Source organism: Staurois parvus, unplaced genomic scaffold (assembly GCF_062004578.1).
Source record: "Staurois parvus isolate SC_StPar_1 unplaced genomic scaffold, SC_StPar_1.0 ptg000132l, whole genome shotgun sequence".
NCBI lineage: Eukaryota > Metazoa > Chordata > Amphibia > Anura > Ranidae > Staurois > Staurois parvus.
The window spans coordinates 8,055,657-8,080,795 of NW_028317928.1; the positions used below are offsets into that span (position 1 = coordinate 8,055,657).

General features: G+C 46.6%; 1 protein-coding gene across 2 annotated transcripts; it reads right to left on the minus strand.

The window, feature by feature from the left end:
- Window positions 1-293: 293 nt before the first annotated feature.
- On the minus strand, window positions 294-21,367 carry LOC149466286 (oocyte zinc finger protein XlCOF8.4-like). 2 transcript variants are annotated; one of them, XM_089672972.1, is made up of 8 exons: window positions 21,317-21,367; window positions 14,475-14,617; window positions 14,019-14,171; window positions 13,809-13,932; window positions 13,602-13,699; window positions 11,787-11,904; window positions 5,497-5,601; window positions 294-3,371 (listed from the first exon to the last, which is right to left on the minus strand). In XM_089672972.1, the coding sequence occupies exons 2-8, from the start codon at window positions 14,583-14,585 to the stop codon at window positions 2,701-2,703; spliced, it is 1,380 nt and encodes a 459-aa protein (XP_089529098.1). In that variant the 5' UTR covers window positions 14,586-14,617; window positions 21,317-21,367; the 3' UTR covers window positions 294-2,700. The 2 variants fall into 2 exon arrangements, with proteins under 2 accessions (XP_089529098.1, XP_089529097.1); XM_089672971.1 differs by having other exon boundaries at window positions 294-3,407.
- Window positions 21,368-25,139: the final 3,772 nt, after the last annotated feature.

Here is a 25,139-nt window from a genome sequence, read left to right on the forward strand (position 1 = left end):
GAATGACCCCTGTCCTCCGCCCTGCCAGGAATGACCCCTGTCCTTCGCCCTGCCAGGAATGACCCCTGTCCTCCGCCCTGCCAGGAATGACCCCTGTCCTCCGCCCTGCCAGGAATGACCCCTGTCCTCCACCCTGCCAGGAATGACCCCTGTCCTCTGCTCTGCCAGCAGTGACCACTGTCTTCTGCCCTGTCAGCAGTGCTCTCTGTCCTCCACCCTGCCAGCAGTGATCCCTGTCCTCCACCCTGCCAGGAATGACTGCAAAGCAAAACAAAAAAGAAAGCGCACCAACCTTTCGCATTACCTCAGTAAACCATAATTTATTGAATACAGAGTGATACTCACAAACATCTATCCACCCTTATTCTGAGTCCTAGAGCACAGGAGAGGTCGTTTCTGGTTCTAACTGCCAGAAATGACCCGTCCTCTGCCCTGCCAGGAATGAACCCTGTCATCAGCCCTGCCAGCAGTGACCACTGTCCTCTGCCCTGCCAGGAATGACCCTGTCATCAGCCCTGCCAGCAGTGACCCCTGTCCTCCACCCTGCCAGGAGTGAACCCTGTCCTCCTCCCTGCCAGGAGTGACCCCATATCCTCTGCCCTGCCAGCAATGACCCCTGTCCTCCGCCCTGACAGGAAGGACCCCCTGTCCTCCGCCCTCACAGGAAGGACCCCCTGTCCTCCGCCCTCACAGGAAGGACCCCCTGTCCTCCGCCCTCACAGGAAGGACCCCCTGTCCTCTGTCCTGCCAGTAGTGACCCCTGTCCTCCACCCTGCCAGGAGTGAGCCCTGTCCTCCTCCCTGCCAGCAGTGACCCATATCCTCTGCCCTGCCAGCAATGACCCCTGTCCTCTGCCCTGCCAGGAATGACCCCTGTCCTCTGCCCTGCCAGGAATGACCCCTGTCCTCTGCCCTGCCAGGAATGACCCCTGTCCTCTGTCCTGCCAGGAATGACCCCTGTCCTCTGTCCTGCCAGCAGTGACCCCTGTCCTCCACCCTGCCAGGAGTGAGCCCTGTCCTCCTCCCTGCCAGCAGTAACCCCATATCCTCTGCCCTGCCAGCAGTGACCCCTGTCCTGCCAGCAATGACCCCTGTCCTCTGCCCTGCCAGCAGTGACCCGTCTTTCGCCCTGCCAGGAATGACCCCTGTTCTCCGCCCTGCAGCAGTGACCCCTCTCCTCTGCCCTGCCAGGAATGACCCCTGTCCTCCGCCCTGCAGCAGTGACCCTGTCCTCCGCCCTGCAGCAGTGACCCCTGTCCTCTGCCCTGCAGCAGTGACCCCTGTCCTCTGCTCGGTCAGGAATGACCCGTCCTCTGCCCTGCCAGGAATGACCCCTGTCCTCTGCCCGGCCAGGAATGACCCCTGTCCTCTGCCCGGCCAGGAATGACTCCTGTCCTCTGCCCGGCCAGGAATGACTCCTGTCCTCTGCTCTGCCAGCAGTGACCCCTGTCCTCTGCCCTTCCAGCAATAACCCCTGTCCTCTGCCCTGCCAGCAGTGACTCCTGTCCACCGCCCTTCCAGCAGTGACCCCTGTCCACCGCCCTTCCAGCAGTGACCCCTGTCCACCGCCCTTCCAGCAGTGACCCCTGTTCTCTGCCCACCTGCAGTGATCCCTGTCCTCCGCCCTGCTAGGAATGACCCCTGTCCTCTGCCCTGTCAGGAATGACCCCTGTCATTCGCCCTGCCAGCAGTGACCACTGTCCTCCACCCTGCCAGCAGTGATCCCATGTCCTCTGCCCTCCCAGTACTGACCCTAGTAGACACTAGTCTAACCAAGACACTTGCTGCTGTACAGGCATGACTCGTTTGGGAGCTGCCTAACAATGTAAACGTTCTGCTACACCAGACCTAAGTTTCAAGTGGAATAATGACATTTCCCGTACCTTTCTATCCTGGAAATGACAATAAAATCTTCCTTACTGGGTCACACACAGCAATAAACCATGGTAGAGGCTAGATTCTTCCCATCTACTATATATCCAAAATGAAAAAAAAAGAAGAGTTGGGCTTCAGCCAAATTTCATCCACTGCCCGACGTAGGACATCAACCATGAATCACTTGGTGAAACAAAATAATCCACTAATAAATCTACACACAAACCAACACCCAAATGGGGTTTTTTTTGGTGTGTTTTTCGGTGTGACCTGTCCAGGGCTGGTTTCTCTATCCAACCAGGGGCCGGGAAGATGTTGGCTGCCTGGTACAGCTCCCTTCCTATATAGACCTGCTCGCCATCATGACATTTCCAGCCTGCTAAGACCTCCAGTTACGGAACCAGGGGCGGACTGACCATTCGGGCACTGCCTGAGGGCTCAGGGTCAGTAGGGGGCCCCATGAGATGCCCCTGGTACCTTTTCATAGGCTTTTTTGAGTGTGGGCAAGGGCACAGGGGCCCCAAGATCCCCTATTGCCCGGGGGCCCCATGAGTTGTCAGTCCGCCCCTGTACGGAACAGAAAAGTGATAGTGAAATGCAGGGCACCCAATTGATCGCTGGCAGATCAATGCTTTGCCTCTCCAAGGCATCAAAGAGGTTCCTGGGAGATAAAATGCATCACATGACCTGAAGTCTAGGTGTGCTAGCCTTTGTGAGCATGCTCTGATGTTAGAGAAGTCTCTACTACTAGGCGATGAAAGGTAGGGGACGAGAGAAAGCATTCGAGAGGTTAACACCTCCCACATACACAACACTCCATTGTGAATTATTTGATGTGCGATAATTTGCGGTCTTTTAGTAAAATGTTTCCCACGTGAGTTCTCTGATGTTCGATGACGTAGCCTCTCCGGGTAAACCGTTTCCCACATTCCAAACACGAATAAGGCTTCTCTCCCGTGTGAGTCCTCTGATGTGCAATGAGATTGGCTCGCTGGCTGAAACATCTCCCGCACTCTGTACATGAATAGGGCTTCTCCCCTGTGTGAATTCTCTGATGTTTAGTAAGTGCTGAAATAAAACAAAAGGTTTTCCCGCATTCCGTACACGAATACGGCTTTCCCCCGGTGTGAGCCTTCATATGTACCGTCAGGTTTCCTATCTGGGTAAAACACTTCCCACATTCGGAGCATGAATAGGGCTTCTCGACTGTGTGGGACCGCTGGTGTGACAACAGCTCTGCCCTCCTTGTAAAACATATACCACATATGGAACACGGGAACATTTCAACCCCTCTGTGATCTATGTGACGGGTTACAGGAGGTGAGCAGTCAGTAAAGCGTAGTTCGTGTATAGGGGGGTCATAGGACAGGTCTGTAGTGTAGGCTTCAGGACGGGAAATTGGGGCAATGGGATTTTCTCTTGAAATATCTGCTGGGACATCATCTTCTAGTAGACCATCCGGAGAGGCCAAAGGGTTATTCCCACAGTCTTGTCCATCTGGAGGTAGTAAGATATGGAAAGGGATAGAACAACCTAAAAGGTCAATAAACAGAAATTACCAACACACCCTCTAAATCAGTGGTCTCCAAATTGCGGCCCTGGGGGCTGGCTGTGGCCCTTTGCTCCCCTTTACTTGGCCCTTGGGGCATTACTCCACCAATGATGGAGCACCAATCGCCCTACTAACACCATCAATGGGGCAGTATTCTTCTCAATGAGCTTTTCCTCCCATTAAAACCAATGACGGCACTGATGCCATTTTGTACTCCCACTGGCCACAGTCCGGCCCCCCTAAAGCCTGAAGCACAGTAAGCTGGCCCTTTGTTTAGAAAGTTTGGAGACCCCTGATCTAAATAAATAAAAGAAACTAGAAAAGAGCAATAAAGTTGAACTCCAGGATCCTGGCCGCTTCCATGCCTAGATCCTTTTCCCCAATGCACAGTCATTTTTTTAATGAATGCATAAACCACTTTCGGCACTGTGCCCGGGTGCTGGTGGGCAGGACTTTGCAGGTGCCAACCATCACATCCAACCTGTTCAGCTGGCACTACATCTCCCATGATGCAATGGAAAATGCACAGACGTTGGCCCAATCAATGGTTGTGGGCAGGCTGCGACCCGCTGCTGAAGAGCTCTCTAGTTCCTGTGTCACCTCCTCCCATGTTCACCTCCAGGACTTCTCCCGAGCTTCTCCCATCCTATGAAACTCTCTACCCCAATCTGTCCGGCTGTCTCCTAATCTATCCACCTTTAGATGATCCCTGAAAACCTTTCTCTTTAAAGAAGCCTATCCTGCTTCTAACTAGTAAATTGCCATTGATTTCCTCCATCACCTCATCCCCCACAGTTATTACCTTTTGTACCACTCAACCCTTCCTCCTAGATTGTAAGCTCTAATGAGCTGGGCCCTCTGTTTCCTTTTGTACCAAATTGTATTGTAACTATCATGTCTGCCTTCATTTTGTAAAGCGCTGCGCAAACTGTTGGCGCTATATAAATCCTGTATAATAATACAGGTGTACCTTAGTTTACAAACGCCTCAGTTTACGTAATTTTTCGGTTTACGAATGAAAATCCATTGAAAATAATGCCTCAGTTTATGAATTTTTTACAAATTTTATTTCGCAATACGAAGTGTATGTCAGTGCCGATTGTTAAATGCAATTTCCGGCTTTTTTTTTCTTCACTAAAGCTCACAGATTTAGCTGTCATTTTCTCCAGAGCTAAAGGAAACTTTGCTTCTTTTATCTCAGGAAAGAAACTAAAAGGAAACATTGTTTCTTTTACCTTGGGGAAATACACTAAAAGGAAACATTGTTTCTTTTAACTTGGGGGGGGTGGGGAATAAAAGGAAACATTGTTTCTCTTAACTCGAGGAAATACACTAAAATTAAACATTGTTTCTTTTAACTCAGGGATAAAAACTAAAAGGAAACTATGTACTACAGTATGTCCGCAGTCTCTGGTCATCTCCTGTAGTATGTAGTACGAGAAGTGCTGCGTTTTGTGAATGGTCCAGCAGTTTTCTGGGACCTGTCATGTGTCCCAGGAGACTACAGGGAGGGAGGCGATCGCAGCGGAAGTGGGAATGGGTACCTGTCAAATTCAGGTACCTGCTCACCCCATTCCCCCAGCTCCTCAAAGGTCTGCAGTCTATGGTCATCTCCTGTACTACATCTGCAGTCTCTGACCATCTCCTGTTGTACATCCACAGTCTCTGGTCATCTCCTGTAGTACATCCACAGTCTCTGGTCTTCTCCTGTACTATGTCCGCAGTCTCTGGTCATCTCCTGTACTATGTCCGCAGTCTCTGGTCATCTCCTGTACTATGTCCGCAGTCTCTGGTCATCTCCTGTACTATGTCCGCAGTCTCTGGTCATCTCCTGTACTGTGTCCGCAGTCTCTGGTCATCTCCTGTACTATGTCCGCAGTCTCTGGTCATCTCCTGTACTATGTCCGCAGTCTCTGGTCATCTCTAGTACTATGTCTGCAGTCTCTGTTCATCTCCTGTACTATGTATGCAGTCCATTGGTTCAGAATATTTTTTTTCTTGTTTTCCTCCTCCAAAACCTAGGTGCGTCTTATGGAGCAAAAAGTACGGTATACAGTATTTATGTCTCACCTGTGTTGATTGCTATAGGAATTTCCTCCTCTTTAACCTTCACATGTACATCTTCATCTTGCTCACTTTTGACATCTGTGTGAGCCTTTTTGGTGTCTCCAGGGTCTGTGAATAAAGAAGAGAGTGAAGCCCCCTGTACTGAGATGTATGAGAGACCCCAGAGAGTGTGTGTGGGGGGAGACTGCTGTACTGTATGTATTGCAAGGGTCATTTTTTTAACCTAGCAGCTGAAGTACTAGTAACTTATTATATTGTAATATTCTGACAGACGTGCTAGATGCAGATACGCATTCATTTAGAACCCGTCCAGCTTCTAGTATATTTCCATATATGGGCATTGGTTTAACCATTTCAATACCGGGCACTTTCACCCTTTCCTGTCCAGGCCAATTTGCAGCTTTCAGCGCTGTCGCACTTTGAATGACAATTGTGCGGTCATGCAACACTGTACCGATATGAAATTTTTATAATTTTTTTTCACACAAATAGAGCTTTCTTTTGGTAGGATTTAATCACCACTGAGTTTTTTATATGATACTAAATAAAACAAAAAAACACCTGAAACTTAGGAAAAAAAACACACTTTTCCGTTATAAAATTTTGCAAATAAATAACATTTCTTCATAAATTTAGGTCAAAATGTATTCTGATACATTTATTTTGTGAAAATAATAATAATAATTGAATTTGTATTTTTTTCAAATGTTTCTATTATTTTTTTATTTTCTATTACATTTTTTTTTTTTTACTATTTTATTTTTCAGCACACTGTGACCAAAGCAATACAATGTTACCATAGTAACTACTCTGGGCCAGTGATCAGGATTTTTTTGTAACACATTATGATTGCTAATACCAATGTATTTCATTGATATTTGCAGTCATTGTTACTGCATGAAACTGATTCATTCCGTCTTTTGTTGTGATTAGCTGTGAATGGGGGGGGCGGCCAATTTTAGTGTTACCTAGGGCAGCGCAAGATCTAAATACACCATTGCCTCAGACATGAAATATGAACAAAGCATATCCCTCTATAGTGTGTTTCACTCCAGAGCACTAAGTGTCATTTCTGTCTGCTGCCTTATTCCTCTGGTCACTTCTGACAAGTTTTCCTGACACCACATGAAAAATGGGGACAGGGGGAGGGACCTTCAGCAGATTGACAGCCTCAGCTCTGTTCCTGTGAACTGTGTGGAGGGGGGGGGGGGGGTGTCCCTTCCCTCCAATCAGCTCTCAGAGCTCTCCTCACTGAGCTCTGCAGTGTGTAATTTCAATTCACTGCCCCTTTTTTTCTGACAGCTCAGATGCGCTTTATAAATGTAGCACTTTTGTAGAGAAGAGGAGATTGCAGATAAACAGGTATAACCTATGTAGGAGGACTTGTTTCATCCCTGTGTATCACCTGTGAGGCCAGTCACTTCACTGGGGATATGGAAAGGTTTTTAACCACTTTAGGTGCTGGACTACAAATTCTTTTTGCAAGAAGCATTTGATCTTGATAATTAAATCCAGGATGCTACTGGAAGCAAGAGCACCCATCTTCCCAGCAGGAGAAGCCTAAAAGAGAAGGCAGTGGAGTCCGCCAAGAAAGCAGCCCTTGTTTCTTCACTCCCCATGTTTAATAGATGTGTGCGATTAAAGACACAAGAAGTTAGAATTGTCAGCTTAAAGTGGTTGTAAACCTCAGAGATTAAATATGACCAAAGCATATCCCTCTATAGTGTATACTTCTCTCATTTAAGAGCACTAAGTGTCATTTATCTCTGCTGCTTTGTATCTCTGCATGAATCACTTCTGACAGGTTTTCCTGACACCAAGAGAAAAATAGTGACAGGGGAGGGATCCCCAGCTGATGGACAGCCTCAGCTCTGTTCCTGTGTGCTCTGTGGAGGGGGGGGTGTCTCTTCCCTCCAATCAGCTCTCCTCTCGGAGTTCTGCACCCCTTTTTTTTTTTAACTATCAGACAAGCTGCATAAAATTCTGGCCTTTGAATGGATGAAGAGGAGAAGAGACTGCAGATAAATAGGTACAACTTACATTATATTGCCAAAAGTATTGGTCAGCCGGGCCTATCCACGCACATGAACTTTAATAGCCTCCCAGTCTTAGTCCGTAGGGTTCAATATTGAGTTGGCCCGCCCTTTGCAGCTATAACAGCTTCAACTCTTCTGGGAAGGCCGTCCACAAGGTTTAGGAGGGTGTCTATGGGAAGGTTTGACCATTCTTCCAGAAGCACATTTGTCAGGTCAGGCACTGATGTCGGGGGAGGAGGCCTGGCTCGCAGTCTCCGCTCTAATTCATCCCAAAGGTGTTCTATGGGGTTGAGGTCAGGACTCTGTGTAGGCCAGTCAAGTTCCTCCACCCCAAACTGGCTCCTCCATGTCTTTATGGATCTTGACTTGTGCACTGGTGCGCAGTCATGTTGGAACAGGAAGGGGCCATCCCCAAACTCTTCCCACAAAGTTGGGAGCATGAAATTGTCCAAAATGTCTTGGTATGCTGACACCCTAAGGAGTTCCCTTCACTGGAACTAGGGGGCCAAGCCCAACCCCTGAAAAACAACCCCACACCATAATCCTACCTCCACCACACTTTACACTTGGCACAATGCAGTCAGGCAAGTACCGTTATCCTGACAACCGCCAAACCTAGACACGTCCATCAGATTGCCAGACAGAAGAGTGTGATTGGTCACTCCAGAGAACACGCCTCCTCTGCTCTAGAGTCCAGTGGCGGCGTGCTTTACACCACGGCATCCGACGCTTTGCATTGCACTTGGTGATGTAAGGCTTGGATGCAGCTGCTCGGCCATGGAAACCCATTCCATGAAGCTCTCTATGCACTGTTGTACTAATCTGAAGGCCACACCAAGTTTGGAGGTCTTTAGCTATTGACTCTGCAGACAGTTGGTGACTTCTGCGCACTGTGCGCTTCAGCATGCGCTGACCCTGTTCTGTCATGTGACGTGGCCTATCACTTGGTGGCTGAGTTGCTGTTGTTCCCAGTTGCTTCCATTTTGTTATAATCCCTCTAACAGTTGAGCGTGGAATATTTAGTAGCCAGGAAATGTCACGGATGGACTTATTGCACAGGTGGCAACCTATCACAGGACCACGCTTGGAGCCACTGAACTCCTGAGAGTGACCCATTCTTTCACCAATGTTTGTAGAAGCAGTCTGCATGTCTAGGGGCTTGACTGTATACACATGTGGCCATGGAAGGGATTGGAACCCCTGAATCCAATGATTTGGAGGGCTGGCCCAATACATTTGGAAATATAGTGTATATAGGAGGATTTGTTTCATCTCTGTGTTTCACCTGAGGCCAGTCACATCACTGGTACAGTTGCAAGAAAAAGTATGTGAACCCCTTGGGATTACGTGGAGTTTTGCATGAATTGGGCATAAAATGTGCTCTGAACATCATCTAAGTCACAACAATAGAAGAACACAGTCTGCTGAACATAATACTACACAAACATTAGATGTTGCCATGGTTTAATTGCACATAACATGTAAACATTCACAGTGCAGGGAGGAAAAAGTATGTGAACCTTTGGACTTAATAACTAGTTGACCCTCCTTTGGCAGCAATAACCTCAACCAAACGTTTCCTGTAGTTGCAGATCAGACGTGCACAACGATCTGGAGTAATTTTGGACCACTCCTCTTCACAAAACTGTTTCAGTGTAGCAATATTCTTGGGATGTCTGGTGTGAATCGCTCTCTTAAGGTCATGCCACGGCATTTCAATCAGGTTGAGGTCAGGACTCTGACTGGGTGACTCCAGAAGGCGTATTCTGTGCTGTTGCAGTCATTGTTTTGTTGAATTACTTGTATGCTTTGGGTCATTGTCCTGTTGCATCACCCATCCTCTGCCGAGCTTCAGTTGGTGGACAGATGGTCGTACGTTTTCTTGCAAAATGTCTTGATAAACTCTGGAATTCATTTTCCCATCAAAGACAACAATCCGTCCAGGCCCTGAGGCAGCAAAGCAGCCCCAAACCATGATGCTCCCTCCACCATGTTTTACAGTGGGAATGAGGTTTTGATGTTGGTGTGCTGTGCCTTTTTTTTTCCACACATAGTGTTGTGTGTTCTTCCCAAACAACTCAATCTTGGTTTCATCTGTCCACAGTATATTTTGCCAGTAGTGCTGTGGAACATCCAGATGCTCTTTTGCAAACTTCAAACGTGCTGCAATATTCTTTTTGGACAGCAATGGCTTCCTCCGTGGTGTCCTCTCATGTACTCCATTCTTGTTTAATGTTTTCCTTATTGTAGATGTGTCAACAAAAATGTTAGCACGTGCCAGAGATTTCTGTAGGTCTTTAGCTGACACTCTGGGATTCTTCTTTACCTCATGCAGCATTCTGCGCTGTGCTCTTGCAGTCATTTTTACAGGATGACAACGCCTAGGGAGAGTAGCAACAGTGCTAAACTTTCTCCATTTGTAGACAGTCTGTCTTACCGTGGACACATGAACATCAAGGCTTTTGGAGATACTTTTGTAACCCTTTACAGCTTCATGCAAGTCAACAATTCTTGATTGTAGGTCTTCTGAGAGCTCTTTTCTGCAAGGCATGGTTCACATCAGACAGTGCTTCTTGAAACCAGTAAACCCAAAACAGGTGTGTGTTTTTTAAGGGCAGGACAGCTGTCAGCAACACATCCAATATCATCACACTGATTGGAGTCAAGGTTGGCTCACTCCTGGCTCCAATTAGCTCTGGGAGAAGTCATTAAGCTAGGGCCTCACATACTTTTTCCTCCCTGCACTGTGAATGTTTACATGTTCTGTGCAATTAAACCATGGCTACATCTAATGTTTGTGTAGTATTATGTTCAGCAGACTGTGTTCTTCTATTGTTGTGACTTAGATGATGTTCAGAGCACATTTTATGGCCAATTCATGCAAAACGCCATGTAATCCAAAGGGGTTCACATACTTTTTCTTGCAACTGTATATGGAAGGGTTTACAGCCACGTTAGGCACATTATGTTTGTCTATTGCTGTGACATAGATGAGGATCAGATCACATCATGCTATTGCTACTATACCACCATCTGTACATAAGGCAGTGTTTGGATATTTGTAGTCCAGCCTGGGTAACAACTAGGGATGCACCAAAATTTCAGTGGCCGAAAACACCCCTATCGGCCTTGGGCAGATATGAAAAAAAGCACTGATAAAGCACTGAAGCACCGAAAAAAACTCGTCCCTTCGCCACTGCCCGCCCGCCTGCCACCGCCGCCACTTGGTAGTTCTCAGCCTTACGAGAGAAACCATCGAACGATCCCGGCACTGGGCATAGAGATTAGTTAAGGAAAGATGGCCTCCACTCATCTCTATGCCCTTGGAGGACCAGAGCGATGTCACTTCCCGTTCCGGACTTTTTTTTTTGTTTTTCTAAAGCACTAGATCAAAGCTTTTTTTTGATCCAATGCTTTACATAGCAGAGGAGAGATATGGGGTCTTATTGACCCCATATCTCTCCATAAAGAGATCACTAATTATTTCTATCACAAGGGATGCATGCATTCCTTTTGATAGGAATAAAAGTGATTACATTTTTTTTTTAAAGGGACAGTGGAAAAAAAAAAAAAAAAAACTTTTTAAAAGTTTAAAGTGCCCCCGTCCCCCTGTGCTCGTATGTAGTGGTGAATGCATACATAGGCCACGCCCACATATGTAAACGTTGTTCAAATCACACACGTGAGGTATAACCACGAATGTCAGAGCAAGAGCAATAATTCTCGCACTAGACCTCCTCTGTAACTTTACACTGCTAACCTGTAGACATTTTTAAAGCATCACCCATGGAGGTTTTTAAGTACTGCAGCTTGACACCATTCCAGGAGCGTGCACAATTTTAAAGCGTGATATGTTGGATATCTATTTACTCGCCGTAACATCCTCTTTCATATTTTTGGGTTTTTTTTTAATCAAAGTGTATTTTTTTTCCAAAAAATATATATTCATTTTTAAAAATTGCGCATTTTGGTTTCGGTTTTCGGTCAAGTGCATTTTGAATTTTCGGTTTCGGCACCAGAATTTAAATTTCAGTGCACCACTAGTAACAACCATGGCTCCCTACACGGGTGCATAATGCAGCAAACTCATCTTTTAAGACTGGCAAACTGCAATATATAGGCATAGTCTGGTTTACACTTTTATTACCCCCCGAAGTGGCAATGCCTGACAGAAGAGGGGGAAGAAGAAGAGATGGTTGTAGTGACTGAACAAGGAGGATCTGGGACTCTTTTCTGGATTTAGTGTTTATTCCTCACCTGGGCTGATCTCTGGAGGGATCTCCTCTTTACACGAATCATCCACCCTTACATATAGCTCTTCTGCTTCCTCTCTAACTTCAGGTCTACAATCAGCAGATTGTACCTCAAGCATTTCCTATAGGAGAACAAGAACAATTCCTTAAAGATTGCTTTAGATTATTCAAAAGTTATTTAAAAAAAAAATTTTTTCTTCTTAAATAATAAACGTCATACTTACCTGCTCTGTGTAATGGTTTTGCACAGAGTAGCCCCGATCTTCCTCTTCTGGGGTCCCTCGCCAGCGCTTCTGGCTCCTCCCCCCTTCTGAATGCCCCCAAAGCAAGCTGCTTGCTAGTGGGGCACTCACGAAGACTTGCTCCCAAGCCACGCTTTGTGTGTCTATTGATACAGAGTGCGGCTCGACCACAGCTCCCCGCTCCCTTCTTAATAACTGAGAAAGGCAGCAGGAGCCAATGGCAAGTTGCAGTAAAGCATGCTTGCTATACTCACTGTGGAACCTAAGGGGTTAATCCTCTGCATTGTGCAAAAAGGTTGTGTGGTCCTGTCTTCTCCAATCCTCCCCTTCTTCTACTGTCCCAAATCCATTTGCTATAGTTAGTGCAGCAGTGGCAAGTCTAAACATGCTCAGTTTGGTGTGCATTGCTAGAAAGTTTTTTTTTTGGGGGGGGGGGTGCATGTGATCAGCACAGGGCCAATCAACACTGTCCAGACAGCAAATCAGGGATCATGAAGCCTCATAGAATAGTCAGGGGAGAATGATAACTGCTCCAACATTAACCAGCGCTCAGCTGGACATTGATAGAAGTCACAAGACTGCTATATCCTGCTGATGTGAAAAGTTATTGAGACATTTATATTTACTAAAATAATTGCATTTCCATGTTCTGTGAATTGTAGGAGACTGGATATAGTGAAAGCAGGGTCCGGGGAGAGCTGATATATTGAATGCAGGGTCCTGGGAGAGCTGATATATTGAATGCAGGGTCCTGGGAGAGCGGATATAGTGAATGCGGGGTCCAGGGAGAGCGGATATAGTGAATGCAGGGTCCAGGGAGAGTGGATATAGTGAATGCGGGGTCCAGGGAGACCGGACATAGTGAATGCGGGGTCCGGGGAGAGCGGATATAGTGAATGCAGGGTCCGGGGAGAGCGGATATAGTGAATGCAGGGTCCTGGGAGAGCGGATGAAGTGAATGCAGGGTCCGGGGAGAGCGGATGAAGTGAATGCAGGGTCCAGGGAGAGCGGATAAAGTGAATGCAGGGTCCTGGGAGAGCGGATATAGTAAAAACAGGGTCCTGGGAGAGCGGATATAGTGAATGCAGGGTCCTGGGAGAGCGGATATAGTGAATGCAGGGTCCTGGGAGAGCGGATATAGTGAATGCAGGGTCCTGGGAGAGCGGATATAGTGAATGCAGGGTCCTGGGAGAGCGGATATAGTGAATGCAGGGTCCTGGGAGAGCGGATATAGTGAATGCAGGGCCAGGGAGAGCGGATATAGTGAATTGCGGGGTCCAGGGAGAGCGGATATAGTGAATTGCGGGGTCCAGGAAGAGCGGATATAGTGAATGCGGGGTCCGGGGTTTAATAACACTTTTAATGACAGTTGTTACAAAGGCTGTTATTAGTACAGAACTTAGGCAGGAGACAGGTTGCTTATGGGGAGCCCAACAGCCTGACACTTCCCTTCTTCCAGGGAGTGAATACAAGTAATTAACCAAAAACCAAGTTATTCCCTACAAAGGAACAATGTTCACTGGTGACTGTTAGGTGATGCTTACTTGTACTTTTTTTGTGTTTTTTATTCCATCTACCTGATAGTCCTGGAGGATCTTGTGATGTTCCTGTGTGGAGTCCCGGGAATAGAGGGGGCTGGGACATCTCTCTGGGGTATTTCTGTTACTGGATCCATCTGTAGGAAACACACACACTGACTGAATACATTGTTTCTATGTCTTTATATCAGAGGATGTGTGTATCTAGGTGGATCCTCAATACAAGAAATGAAAGTCTCCTCTTACCCGGAGATGTGAGGGGTGGCCGGTTCTCCATCATGGCGTCCTTGTAGAGATCCTTGTGTCCTTCTATATACTCCCACTCCTCCATGGAGATACAACCCATGACATCCTGACACCTTATAGGAACCTGACACACACAATGATACAGTCACCATCCAGACACATCCCTTGTCTGTTACTAGATAATGTCCCAGAATTCCCGGCACCGCTCACCTCTCCTGTCAGCAGCTCAATGATCTCACTGGTGACTTCTTGAACCTTCTTGTTCATTTTCAGGGAGTGGAATGGAGGATCTATGACAGGGCTTTGGATCTCCCTCATGTTGGAAGCCACCAACCCTTTAGACAACTTGAAAGCTATATAATTCTAAATTTAAGGACAAAATATGAAATTATGCCACCATCCAATCAGCGTTTTAAATTATCATTAGTGCCAATGCCATATATATCAGTGCTTTAGTCTAGCCCGTTTAATATACCTGAAATAAAAGTGATGTCATGTGACCTCCCAGAATCCTCCTCACCTCTCCTGTCAGATGTGTGTTTTATTAATAGAGATAAGAGTGGTGTCATGTGACCTCCCAGAATCCTCCTCACCTCTATGGTCAGGTCTGTGTTTTATTAACAGAGATAAGAGTGATGTCATGTGACCTCCCAGAATGTTCCTCACCTCTCCGGTCAGCAGGTAGATGATCTCCAGTGTGAGGTTTAATATTCTCTCAGTCATGTGACTCCACTCCTTCTCCATACTTAGGTGATCTAATTGGAAATGTTTCCTCATGGACAGTTTTGCCTTGTTTGCTCTACCATGTACTACAAATAAGAAATTAGAACAAATACATTAAGGCATTTGTTTTATGAGTAATTTTACACATCTTTATTGTAGAACATGTACCTCATGAGAAAGAGAGAGCACTCTATGTAATAGGTAATGAAAAACAGCACCTGCATACACTCACCGGCCACTTCATTAGGTCCACCTTGCTAGTACTGGGTTGGACCCCCTTTTGCCTAATTCTTGGTGGCATAGGTTCAACAAGGTATGGAAACATTCCTCTAAGATTTTGGTGCATATTGGTGCATATTGACATGAAGGCATCACACCTGCAGATTTGTTGGCTACACATCCATGATGTGAATTTCCCATTCCACCACATCACAAAGGTGTTCTATTGGATTGAGATATGGTGACTATGGAGGCCATTGGAGTACACGGAACTCATTGTCATGTTCAAGAAACTAGTTTAAGATGATTTTGAGTTTTGTGACATGGTGCATTATCCTGCTGGAAGGAGCCATCAGAAGATGCGGACACTGGAGTCATAAAGGGATAGACATGGTCAGCAACAATACTCAGGTAGGCTATGGCATTTAACAATGCTCAGTTGGTACTAATGGGCCCATAGTGTGCCAATAAAATCTCCCACACACCATGACACCACCAGCCTGAACCGTTGATACAAGGCAGGATGGATCCCCCACACCATGACACCACCACCACCAGACTGAACCACTGATACAATGCAGGATGGATCCACCACACCATGAAACCACCACCACCACCAGCCTGAACCATTGATACAAGGCAGGATGGATCCACCACACCATGACACTACCACCACCAGCCTGAACCGTTGATACAAGTCAGGATGGATCCACCACAACATGACACCACCACCACCAGCCTGAACCGATGATGCAAGGCAGGATGGATCCATGCTTTCATGTTGTTTATGCCAAATTCTGACCTTACCATCTGAATGTTGCAGTTGAAATCTAGACTCATCAGACTAGGCAACATTTTTTCAATCTTCTATTTTCCAATTTTGGTGATCCTGTGTGAATTGTAGCCTCTGTTTCCTGTTCTTGGCTGACAGGAGTGGCACCCGATGTGGTCTTCTGCTGCTGTAGCTCATCTGCTTCAAGGTTCGACATGTTCTGCATTGAGAGATGGTATTCTGCATTCCTTGGTTATAACGAGTGGTTATTTGAGTTCCTTTTGCCTTTCTATCATCTGGAACCAGTCTGCCCATTCTCCGACATCAACAAGGCAGTTTCCTCCACATAACTGCCACTCACTGGATATTTTCTCTTTTTCGGACCATTCTCTGTAAATCTTAGAGATGGTTGTGCGTGAAAATCCCAGTAGATCAGCAGTTTTTGAAATACTCAGACCAGCCCGTCTGGCACCAACAACCATGCCACGTTCAAAGTCACTTAAATCTCCTTTCTTCCCCATTCTGATGCTCGGTTTAAACTTCCGCAAGTCGTCTTCACGTCTAGATGCCTAAACGCACTTAGTTGCAGCCATGTGATTGGCTGATTAGCAATTGAACAGGTGTACCTAATAAAGAGGCTGGTGAGTGTATAGCTAGTAGCTATATAGCCAGTCATTCACATCACTTCTTGTCTGTATGAGATAGAGGAAAGATCATAAACATTTTTTTTAATCTTTATCACTGGTAAAAAAAAATAGATTGGTAAGAATTTCTGTAGTTTGGGGAGGAATGGGGAAGAGACAGAATTTGGGATAGGGCCTTAAAGGTGATTCAGGTGAGGATGGGAAGGTATAGGAAAAACATGAGTAAAGGGTTTGGGTGTCCAAGAGTTTTTATTTCATCCATCCACCCAAAAACAACAAGCCAACCTATTTCAGGGGCTAAGGCAGGGGGGTCAAACTGGCGGCCCTCCAGCTGTTGCGAAACTACAAGTCCCATCATGCCTCTATCTTTCGGCTCATTCACACTTGACTGTTTTACCAACGCTTGCCAAACGCCCCTATAGCATTTGGCAAGCGCTGGTCCGGCGTTTGCGGAGCATTTTTTAACGCTCGGCAAACGCTCCGCAAACACCGCATGCGCGGTTTAGCGCCGATTGCTAGGCGTTTGCCAAGCGTTACAAACGCCCCACAAACGCCTATAATGAAGTTTCAATGGTGTTACTGCTCCGCAAACGCCCTGCAACCGCGTCGCCGGGCGTTTGTGGAGCGGAACCATAGACTAGAATAGGAGGCTTCAACGCCTCCTGACTCGACCAGAGGCGTCCGTTTTGCCGTGACGCTAACGCTCCCATTAGAATAGCACCATGTGCTGCAATGTGCAGATTGTCCGAGGCATTTGGGAAGCGGTAAAAACGCTTCCCAAACGCCTCTCTGCTGCCTGCATACAACGCTAGTGTGAACGTAGCCTTTGGGAGTCATGCTTGTAACTGTCAGTCCTGCAATGCCTCATGGGACTTGTAGTTTGGCAACAGCTGGAGGGCCACCAGTTTGTCACCTGTGGGCTAAGGGGTTCCCCCTTCATCAGAGCTTAAAATTCTGGTTTGAAAAGAGTGTTGGACTCAGGGGCTGTGGCCAACATGGAGATGTCCTCCACACTTGGTGGACTTGCCCACGCCCAACTGGATTTTGGTCCTGGGTCTTTGGACTTTTGCATACCTTATTCGAGATACCCATCCACAAGGATGCAAAGCTGGCCTTATTACACTGCCCTGTTCAGGATTACCGTATTTGCCGAAGTATAAGACGACTGGGCGTATAAGACGACCCCCTACTTTTCCTGTTAAAATATAGGGTTTGAGCTATACTCGCCGTATAAGACTACCCCTCTTCCAACACACACCAAATAAAAATGAAAAAACATCAGATTTGATTTCAATATGGTATGGTATTTCAGTATATTATTCCAATGATGGGGTGCTATTCCTCCCACTGACACCAATGATGGGGCATGATTCCTCCCACTGATACCAATGATGAGGCACTACTCCTCCCACTGACACTAATGATGGGGCACTATTCCTCCCACTGACACCAATGATGGGACACTATTCCTCCAACTGACACCAATGATGTAGCACTATTCCTCCCACTGATACCGATGATGGGGCACTATTCCTCCCACTGACACCAATGATGGGGCGCTATTCCTCCCACTGATACCAATGATGGGGCACTATTCCTCCCACTGATAACAATGATGGGGCGCTATTCCTCCCACTGATACCAATGATGGGACACTATTCCTCCCACTGACACCAATGATGGTGCCCCATCATTAGTGTCAGTGTGTGAGGAATAGTGCCCCATCATTGGTGTCAGTGGGAGGAATAGTGCCCCATCATTAGTCAGTGGGAGGAATAGTGCCCCATCATTGGTGTCAGTGGGAAGAATCGTGCCCCATTATTGGTGTCAGTGGGAGGAATAGTGCCCCATCATTGGTGTCAGTGGGAGGAATAGTGCCCCATCATTGGTGTCAGTGGGAGGAATAGCGCCCCATCATTAGTGTCAGTGGGAGGAATAGCACCCCATCATTGGTGTCAGTGGGAGGAATAGCGCCCCATCACTGGTATCAGTGGCAGGAATTGCGCCCCATCATTGGTGTCAGTGGGAGGAATAGCGCCCCATCATTGGTATCAGTGGAAGGAATAGCGCCCCATCATTGGTGTCAGTGGGGAGGAGGAATAGTGCCCCATCGTTGGTGTCAGTGGGGAGGAGGAATTGTGCCCCATCGTTGGTGTCAGTGGGGAGGAATAGTGCCCCATCATTGGTATCAGTGGGGAGAAAAGTGCCCCATCATTGGTGTCAGTGGGGGAGGAATAGTGCCCCATCGTTGGTGTCAGTGGGGAGGAGGAATAGTGCCCCATCCTTGGTGTCAGTGGGGAGGAGGAATAGTGCCCCATCCTTGGTGTCAGTGGGGAGGAGGAATAGTGCCCCATCCTTGGTGTCAGTGGGGAGGAGGAATAGTGCCCCATCCTTGGTGTCAGTGGGGGAGGAACAGTGCCTCATCGTTGGTGTCAGTGGGGAGGAGGAATAGTGTCCCATCGTTGGTGTCAGTGGGGGAGAGGAGCGGCTGCTCCTTCTTTCAGTACGGCTGCTTGATTTTCGCGGGGCCGTTCGGCTCCGCCTCCTCGCCGGTGATTGGTCGCCTGTGTGCCTTTCCAGTGCTGGCGCCCAATCACCGGTGAGGAGGCGGAGCCGAGCGGCTGGCGGGACCATCGAGCGGCCGAACTCAAAGAAGGAGCAGCCGCTCTTCCTGGACTGGATCGTCGTGGGACCGGGACCGGAGCCAGGTAAGGTACAGGAGGAGGAGGGGGGGTGGCGCCGCCCCTCGAAACAGTGCCGTCCTGACACCGGCTCGCCGTATACTGGTGTATAAGACGACCCCCGACTTTTCAAAAGATTTTCAGGGGTTGAAAAGTCGTCTTATACGCCGGCAAATACGGTATGTTCTTCCCAAGGAAAATTGGCCACCTATCTATTCCTTGAGGCCAAACATATCATATCATAGCCATGGCTTGGAAGAAATCCATTGTATCATCGGTACCAATAACTGACTCTGTCCATTCATAACTGAAACATAGTAAACTGTGTTTACTATGTTTCAGTTTATGAATGAACAAGAAGCTCTGTACAGAGCTATTCCAATCCATTCATTAAGTGCAGCTGAGGTTGCAGAGATGGAGATTGAGGGCTGAGTCCTCAATATCCTTTCCCTGCCTCAAACTGAAACATCAGAGGGCTCTTTAGACCCCTGGCATTTCATCAAAGCCCCCCAGTGGGGCTCCTAAAAAAATTGTAAAAAAGTAATTTAAAAAAAAATTGTAAAAAGTAATTAAAAAAATGTAAAAAGTAATAAAAAAATTTGTAAAAAGAAATTTAAAAAAATAGTAAAAAAAAAATAAAAATGGTAAAAAAATTTAAATAAAACTGACACCAGTGGCAGAACTACCAGGGTCACAAAGGTCGCACTTGCGATCGAGCCCTAGTGTTCTGCCACTGGGCTCATAGGGAAGAGCCCCAACCTTAGGGTTAGGGGGGCCCTTTGTGATTTATTGCTCCGGGGCTCTGAAAGTTCTAGTCACACCACTGTTTTAATGATCTGCAGGAACCCACCTTCACTGACAATTGGTATCTGTGTATATTTGTGACTTTCATATATGTATGGCTGATACAGGCCCCCCTGCGTGGGTGATTTCTTGTACTGTATTTCTTTTAATTCCTTTAATAAAAAATATTTGTACCAGAAAAGAGTGTTTTGCCTTCAGCAGCAGTCTGTGTAGGTCCTACACAACCAGTCCCTGAAGCATTATTTTTTAATAAAGGAGATAGTAATTACTGATTTCTAATACCCCTCTATTAACCAATACAAGTCTGGCACTACGTTCAGCCAGCAGTTTAAGCCCTGATGAAGCTTGAACCCTAATGCCCCCGAAACGGCAAGCAGTAGATTGTACTGACCTTGCGGTCATGGGAGTGTCCTGAGTATGGGGCAGCTATGTGCTGAAGAACAAGCCCCTCTCCTCCTCCTCCCCAACCTTCAGCTATCAAGCTATCAGGCTGGACTCAAGCCTGCAACTGCAGGGGGCTCCATTGTAGTGTAGCAGGCTTAAGCCTGCACAGGTAAGCATCAGCAACACCTCCATATACACTGAGATCCTCCATGACACCAAGATCCAAGTTGTCCTACACTCCCCCCAGAACCAGGGCAAAGCCGCAAGGTTCCCTCCAGCCACCTCCGGCTTCTGCTTTCTACTGGTAGGAAGGCTACAGTTTGGTGTGCATCACTTTGTTGGGCACCCAGAGCTGGAAATACTCCACAGCTCCACCACCACTCCAGGAGGTGGTGAAAGTCAGGACAAAACACTCCTGTCTACTCCATATTGTAGCTGTCAGAGCAGGCAGGAAACCAGAGCCTGGTAGGAGGAAGGCTGTGGCCCAGTTCCCGCCATGGCCCTGTGGCTGGGAACCACTGCTCTACATCACTACAGGTAGGGGCTGGCAGGTCGAACTACAGAACGCAGTGAAGATTGAAGTATCCTACCCAATCAGAAGTAGGCTGGATGTTAAAGCTCTTTTACCAGGCTTAGATCTTCAACATAAAGGAATCTGGCAGTGTAGGCAGTGGGAGAGAAAAGTATCAAAGGAGAAGTTTGGGGTTTTCAAAAACCCAAATATACATATTCACCTCCATGCTGCAACATTGGTCTGATGCTGCAACTATCCCCCTGCTGGCTCTAAGCCTGAGAACTGAGCGATCACATCACCACAGATTGCTCAGTTCTCAGTCACCTCTTCGCAGTGTCAGTTGCTGCTCTCCACCCTGCCCCTCCATTACTCACTGGTGAGTCTGGCTGGTGAGGGGGTGGGTGTATCTGGCTTCAGCTCTCATCTGCATGCTGAAAGGTGGAGCCAGCAGTCTATAGAGAAGGCTATAGCTAAATAGGTACAACTTATGTAGGAGGATTTGATTCATCTCTCTGTGTCACCTGAGGCCAGTCACTTCACTGGGGATATGGAGGGGTTTACAGCTGGGGGAAGAATGGATATGAATCCCTTCTACACCAACATTTATCTGTATAGAGACCCCAATGCAGCAGAGGGGACTAATCCTCCCACTGCAGAGCCCTGACTCTAGAAGACACGTGACCTCGCCCACATCACATGACACATTCCCAATCCCCCAACACCGTCCACTGGTCCCCCTTTCTCCCATAATAAGAAGATATTATCACCTCCTCCTCAATGGGTCCCTCCAGCCTCACATCAGGAAGCTGCTTTGATTACAGAAATCCCTCCCTCCGCCTCTTCCGGGGTACAGCAAAACAACTCCTCCAGTAAAGCACCGCAATATACACTCCCCATATTCACATCCTTATGGAGTTCATGCATTTCTTTTATCCTAGTATTAGATTTCTAGTACGCTGCAAACTAAAATTTTCACCCAGTCAGCCCCCTGAACCAAGAAGGCTGAAAGTCTGCACTACGAGAAAATGGCCACCGCTAGACTACCAGCGTCTCCACACGTCGGTCAGAACGCTCCACAGGCGTTGCTAAGGAAACCAGGTAGCGGCTGGGCGGCACTGGAACGCAAGAAGCGGAAGTGTAAGAGCCACAACCCGGAAGTAACTGCCACTGTACAAAAAAAAAATTGGAATATAATAATAACAGACGTATATAGTTCCTAGCAGGGGCGGACTGACAACTCATGCGGGCCCCCGGGTAATAGGGGATCATGGGGCCCCTGTGTCCTTGCCCGAACTAAAAAAGCCTATGAAAAAGGTACCAGGGGCATCTCATGGAGCCCCCTATTGACCCTGGGCCCTCGGGCAGTGTCCGAGTTCCCAAATGGTCAGTCCGCCCCTGGTTCCTAGTTATATTATTATGATTATTTTACTGTTAACTGAATGGGTACTAAATATATGATGCAATTAACTATTTTTCTGATCCCAATTAAGACTGGGGATACTTAGAAAGCCCTCACACCTGTTTGCAATAATCCAAAACAAAAAAATAATATTGTATTCCTATATATAAATATATATATTTATTAATTATTATTACTATTATTCCTATTATTATACAGGATTTATATGGTGGCAACAGTTTGCTCAGCGCTTTACAATATAATGAGAGACAATACAGCAACAATACAGTTCAATACAAGAGGGTTAGGAGGGCCTTGGAGCTTACAATCTAATATATATATATATTGAAGGAAATGTGTATTTGATCCCCTGCTGATATTGAATGTTTGCCCACTCACAAAGAAATGATCGGTCTAAAAATCAAATGTTCAGTGTTTTGTAACACTGAGAGACAGAATAGCAACAACAGATTCAGCAGAAATGCATGTCTAACAAATGATGACTGATTTGCATGTTCATGAAGGAAATAAGTATTTGATCCCCTTCACAAAACATGACTTGGTGGCAAATCCCTTGTTGGCAATCACAGAGGTAAGATGTTCCCTGTAGTTGGCCACCAGGTTCGCACACATCTCAGGAGGGATTTTGGCCCACTCCTCTTGGCAGATCCTATCCAAGTCATTAAGGTTTGGTGGCTGACATTTGGCAACTCGAACTTTCAGCTCCCTCCATAGATTTTCTATCGGATTAAGGTCTGGAGACTGGCTAGGCCACTCCAGGACCTTAATGTGCTTCTTCTTGAGCCACTCCTTTGTTGCCTTGGCCGTGTGTTTTGGGTCATTGTCATACTGGAACACCCATTCACAACCCATTTTCAATGCTCTGGCTGAGGGAAGAAGCTTCTCACCCAAGATTTGATGGTACATTGCCCCATCCATCGTCCCTTTGATGCAGTGCAGTTGTCCTGTCCCCTTAGCAGAAAAACACCCTCAATGCAGAATGTTTCCACCACGTTTGACAGTTGGGATGGCATTCTTGGGGTCATAGGCAGCATTCCTCCTCCAAACACGGCGAGTTGAGTTGATGCAAAAGAGCTCGATTTTGGTCTCATCTGACCACAACACTTCCAACCAGTCCTCCTCTGCATCATTCAGATGTTCAGTGGAAAACGTCAGACGGGCCTGGACATGTGCTTTCTTGAGCAGAGGGACCTTGCGGGCACTGCAGGATTTCAATCCTTGTCAGCGTAGTGTGTTACCAATTGTTTTCTTGGTGACTGTGGTCCCAGCTGCCTGGAAATCATTGACAAGATCCTCACGTGTAGTTCTGGGATGATTCCTCACTGTTCTCATGATCATTGACACTCCACGAGGTGAGATCTTGCACGGTGCACAAGACCTAGAGAGACTAACAGTTGTTTTGTGTTTCTTCCATTTGCGAATGATTGCACCGTTTGCAACTTCTCACCAAGCTTCTTGGCAATAGTTTTGTAGTCCAGTCCAGCCTTGTGTAGGTCTACAATCTTGTCCCTGACATCCTTGGACAGCTCTTTGGTCTTTGCCATGGTGGAGAGTTTGGAATCTGATTGTCTGATTGCTCCATGTGGACAGGTGTCTTTTATACAGGTAACAAAATGAGTTTGGCAGCACTCCCTTTAAGAGACTGCTTCTAATCTCAGCTTGTTACCTGTATGAAAGACACCTGGTAGCCAGAAATCCTGCTGAATGATAGGGGATCAAATACTTACAGTGGGGATCGAAAGTTTGGGCACCCCAACTAAAAATTTGTATTAATGTGCATAAAGAAGCCAAGGAAAGATGGAAAAATCTCCAAAAGGCATCAAATTACAGATTAGACATTCTTATAATATGTCAACAAAAGTTAGATTTTATTTCCATCATTTACACTTTCAAAATAACAGAAAACAAAAAAATGGCGTCTGCAAAAGTTTGGGCACCCTGCAGAGTTAATATCTTGTACTGCAGCCTTTGGCAAGCATCACAGCTTGTAAACGCTTTTTGTAGCCAGCCAAGAGTCTTTCAATTCTTGTTTGAGGTATCTTTGCCCATTCTTCCTTACAAAAGTCTTCCAGTTCTTTGAGATTTCTGGGCTGTCTGTCACGCACTGCTCTTTTAAGGTCTATCCATAGATTTTCAACTATGTTGAGGTCAGGAGATTGTGAAGGCCATGGCAAAACCTTCAGTTTATGCCTCTTGATGTAATCCCCCGTGGAGTTCGAGGTGTGTTTAGGATCATTATCCATTTGTAGAAGCCATCCTCTCTTTAACTTCAGCTTTTTCACAGATGGCATCAAGTTACCATCCAAAATTTGCTGAAATTTTATTGAATCCATTTTTCCTTCTGCTCGTGAGATGTCCCTGTGCCACAGGCTGCAACACAACCCCAAAGCATGATTGATCCAACCCCATGCTTAACAGTTAGACAGAGGTTCTTTTCATTAAATTCTGTGCGCCTTCTTCTCCAAACGTACCTTTGCTCATTCCGGCCAAAGAGTTCAAATTTAACCTCATTGGTCCACAGAACTTGTTTCCAAAATGCATCAGGCTTGTCTATATGTTCATTTGCAAAGTTCAAACTATGATTTTTGTGGTGAGGACGTAGAAGAGGTTTTCTTCTGATGACTCTTCCATGAAGACCATATTTGTACAAGTATCTCTTTATAGTGGAATAGTGTACCACAACTCCAGTGTCTGCCAGATCTTTCTGGAGGGATCCTGCAGTTAAACATGGGTTTTGAATTGTTTTTCTCACAATCCTGCGAGCTGTTCTGTCTGATATTTTTCTTGGTCTTCCAGATCTTGCTTTAACTTCCACTGTTCCTGATGACTGCCATTTCTTAATTACATTCCGAACAGAGGATATTGACATCTGAAAACGCTTTGCTATCTTCTTATAGCCTTCTCCAGCTTTGTGAGCGTCAACTATTTTCAGTTTCAGTTTCTAGACAACTGCGTAGAAGAACCCATGGTGCTGATTGTTGGGGCAAGGTCAGATGAGTCTGGGCATTTAAAACCTTTGAGATTGACATAACCTGGTCTTCCCAGACGATGATTGAGAACAATCCATGACACTGGCAGGTCTCAGCTTTGCAAAGGGGGCAGTGCATGCTATAAATTCTGCAGGGTGCCCAAACATTTGCAGACGCCATTTTTTCGTTTTCTGTTAATTT

Excerpts from the sequence above, each read along its gene's own strand:
- LOC149466286 (XM_089672971.1), bottom strand. The coding sequence starts at position 14,585 with ATGAGGAAACATTTCCAATTAGATCACCTAAGTATGGAGAAGGAGTGG. Across the intron at positions 13,700-13,808 it reads GCCACCCCTCACATCTCCGG|ATGGATCCAGTAACAGAAAT; the intron begins GTAAGAGGAGAC and ends TGTTTCCTACAG. Across the intron at positions 5,602-11,786 it reads CCCTCCAGAGATCAGCCCAG|ACCCTGGAGACACCAAAAAG; the intron begins GTGAGGAATAAA and ends CTTTATTCACAG.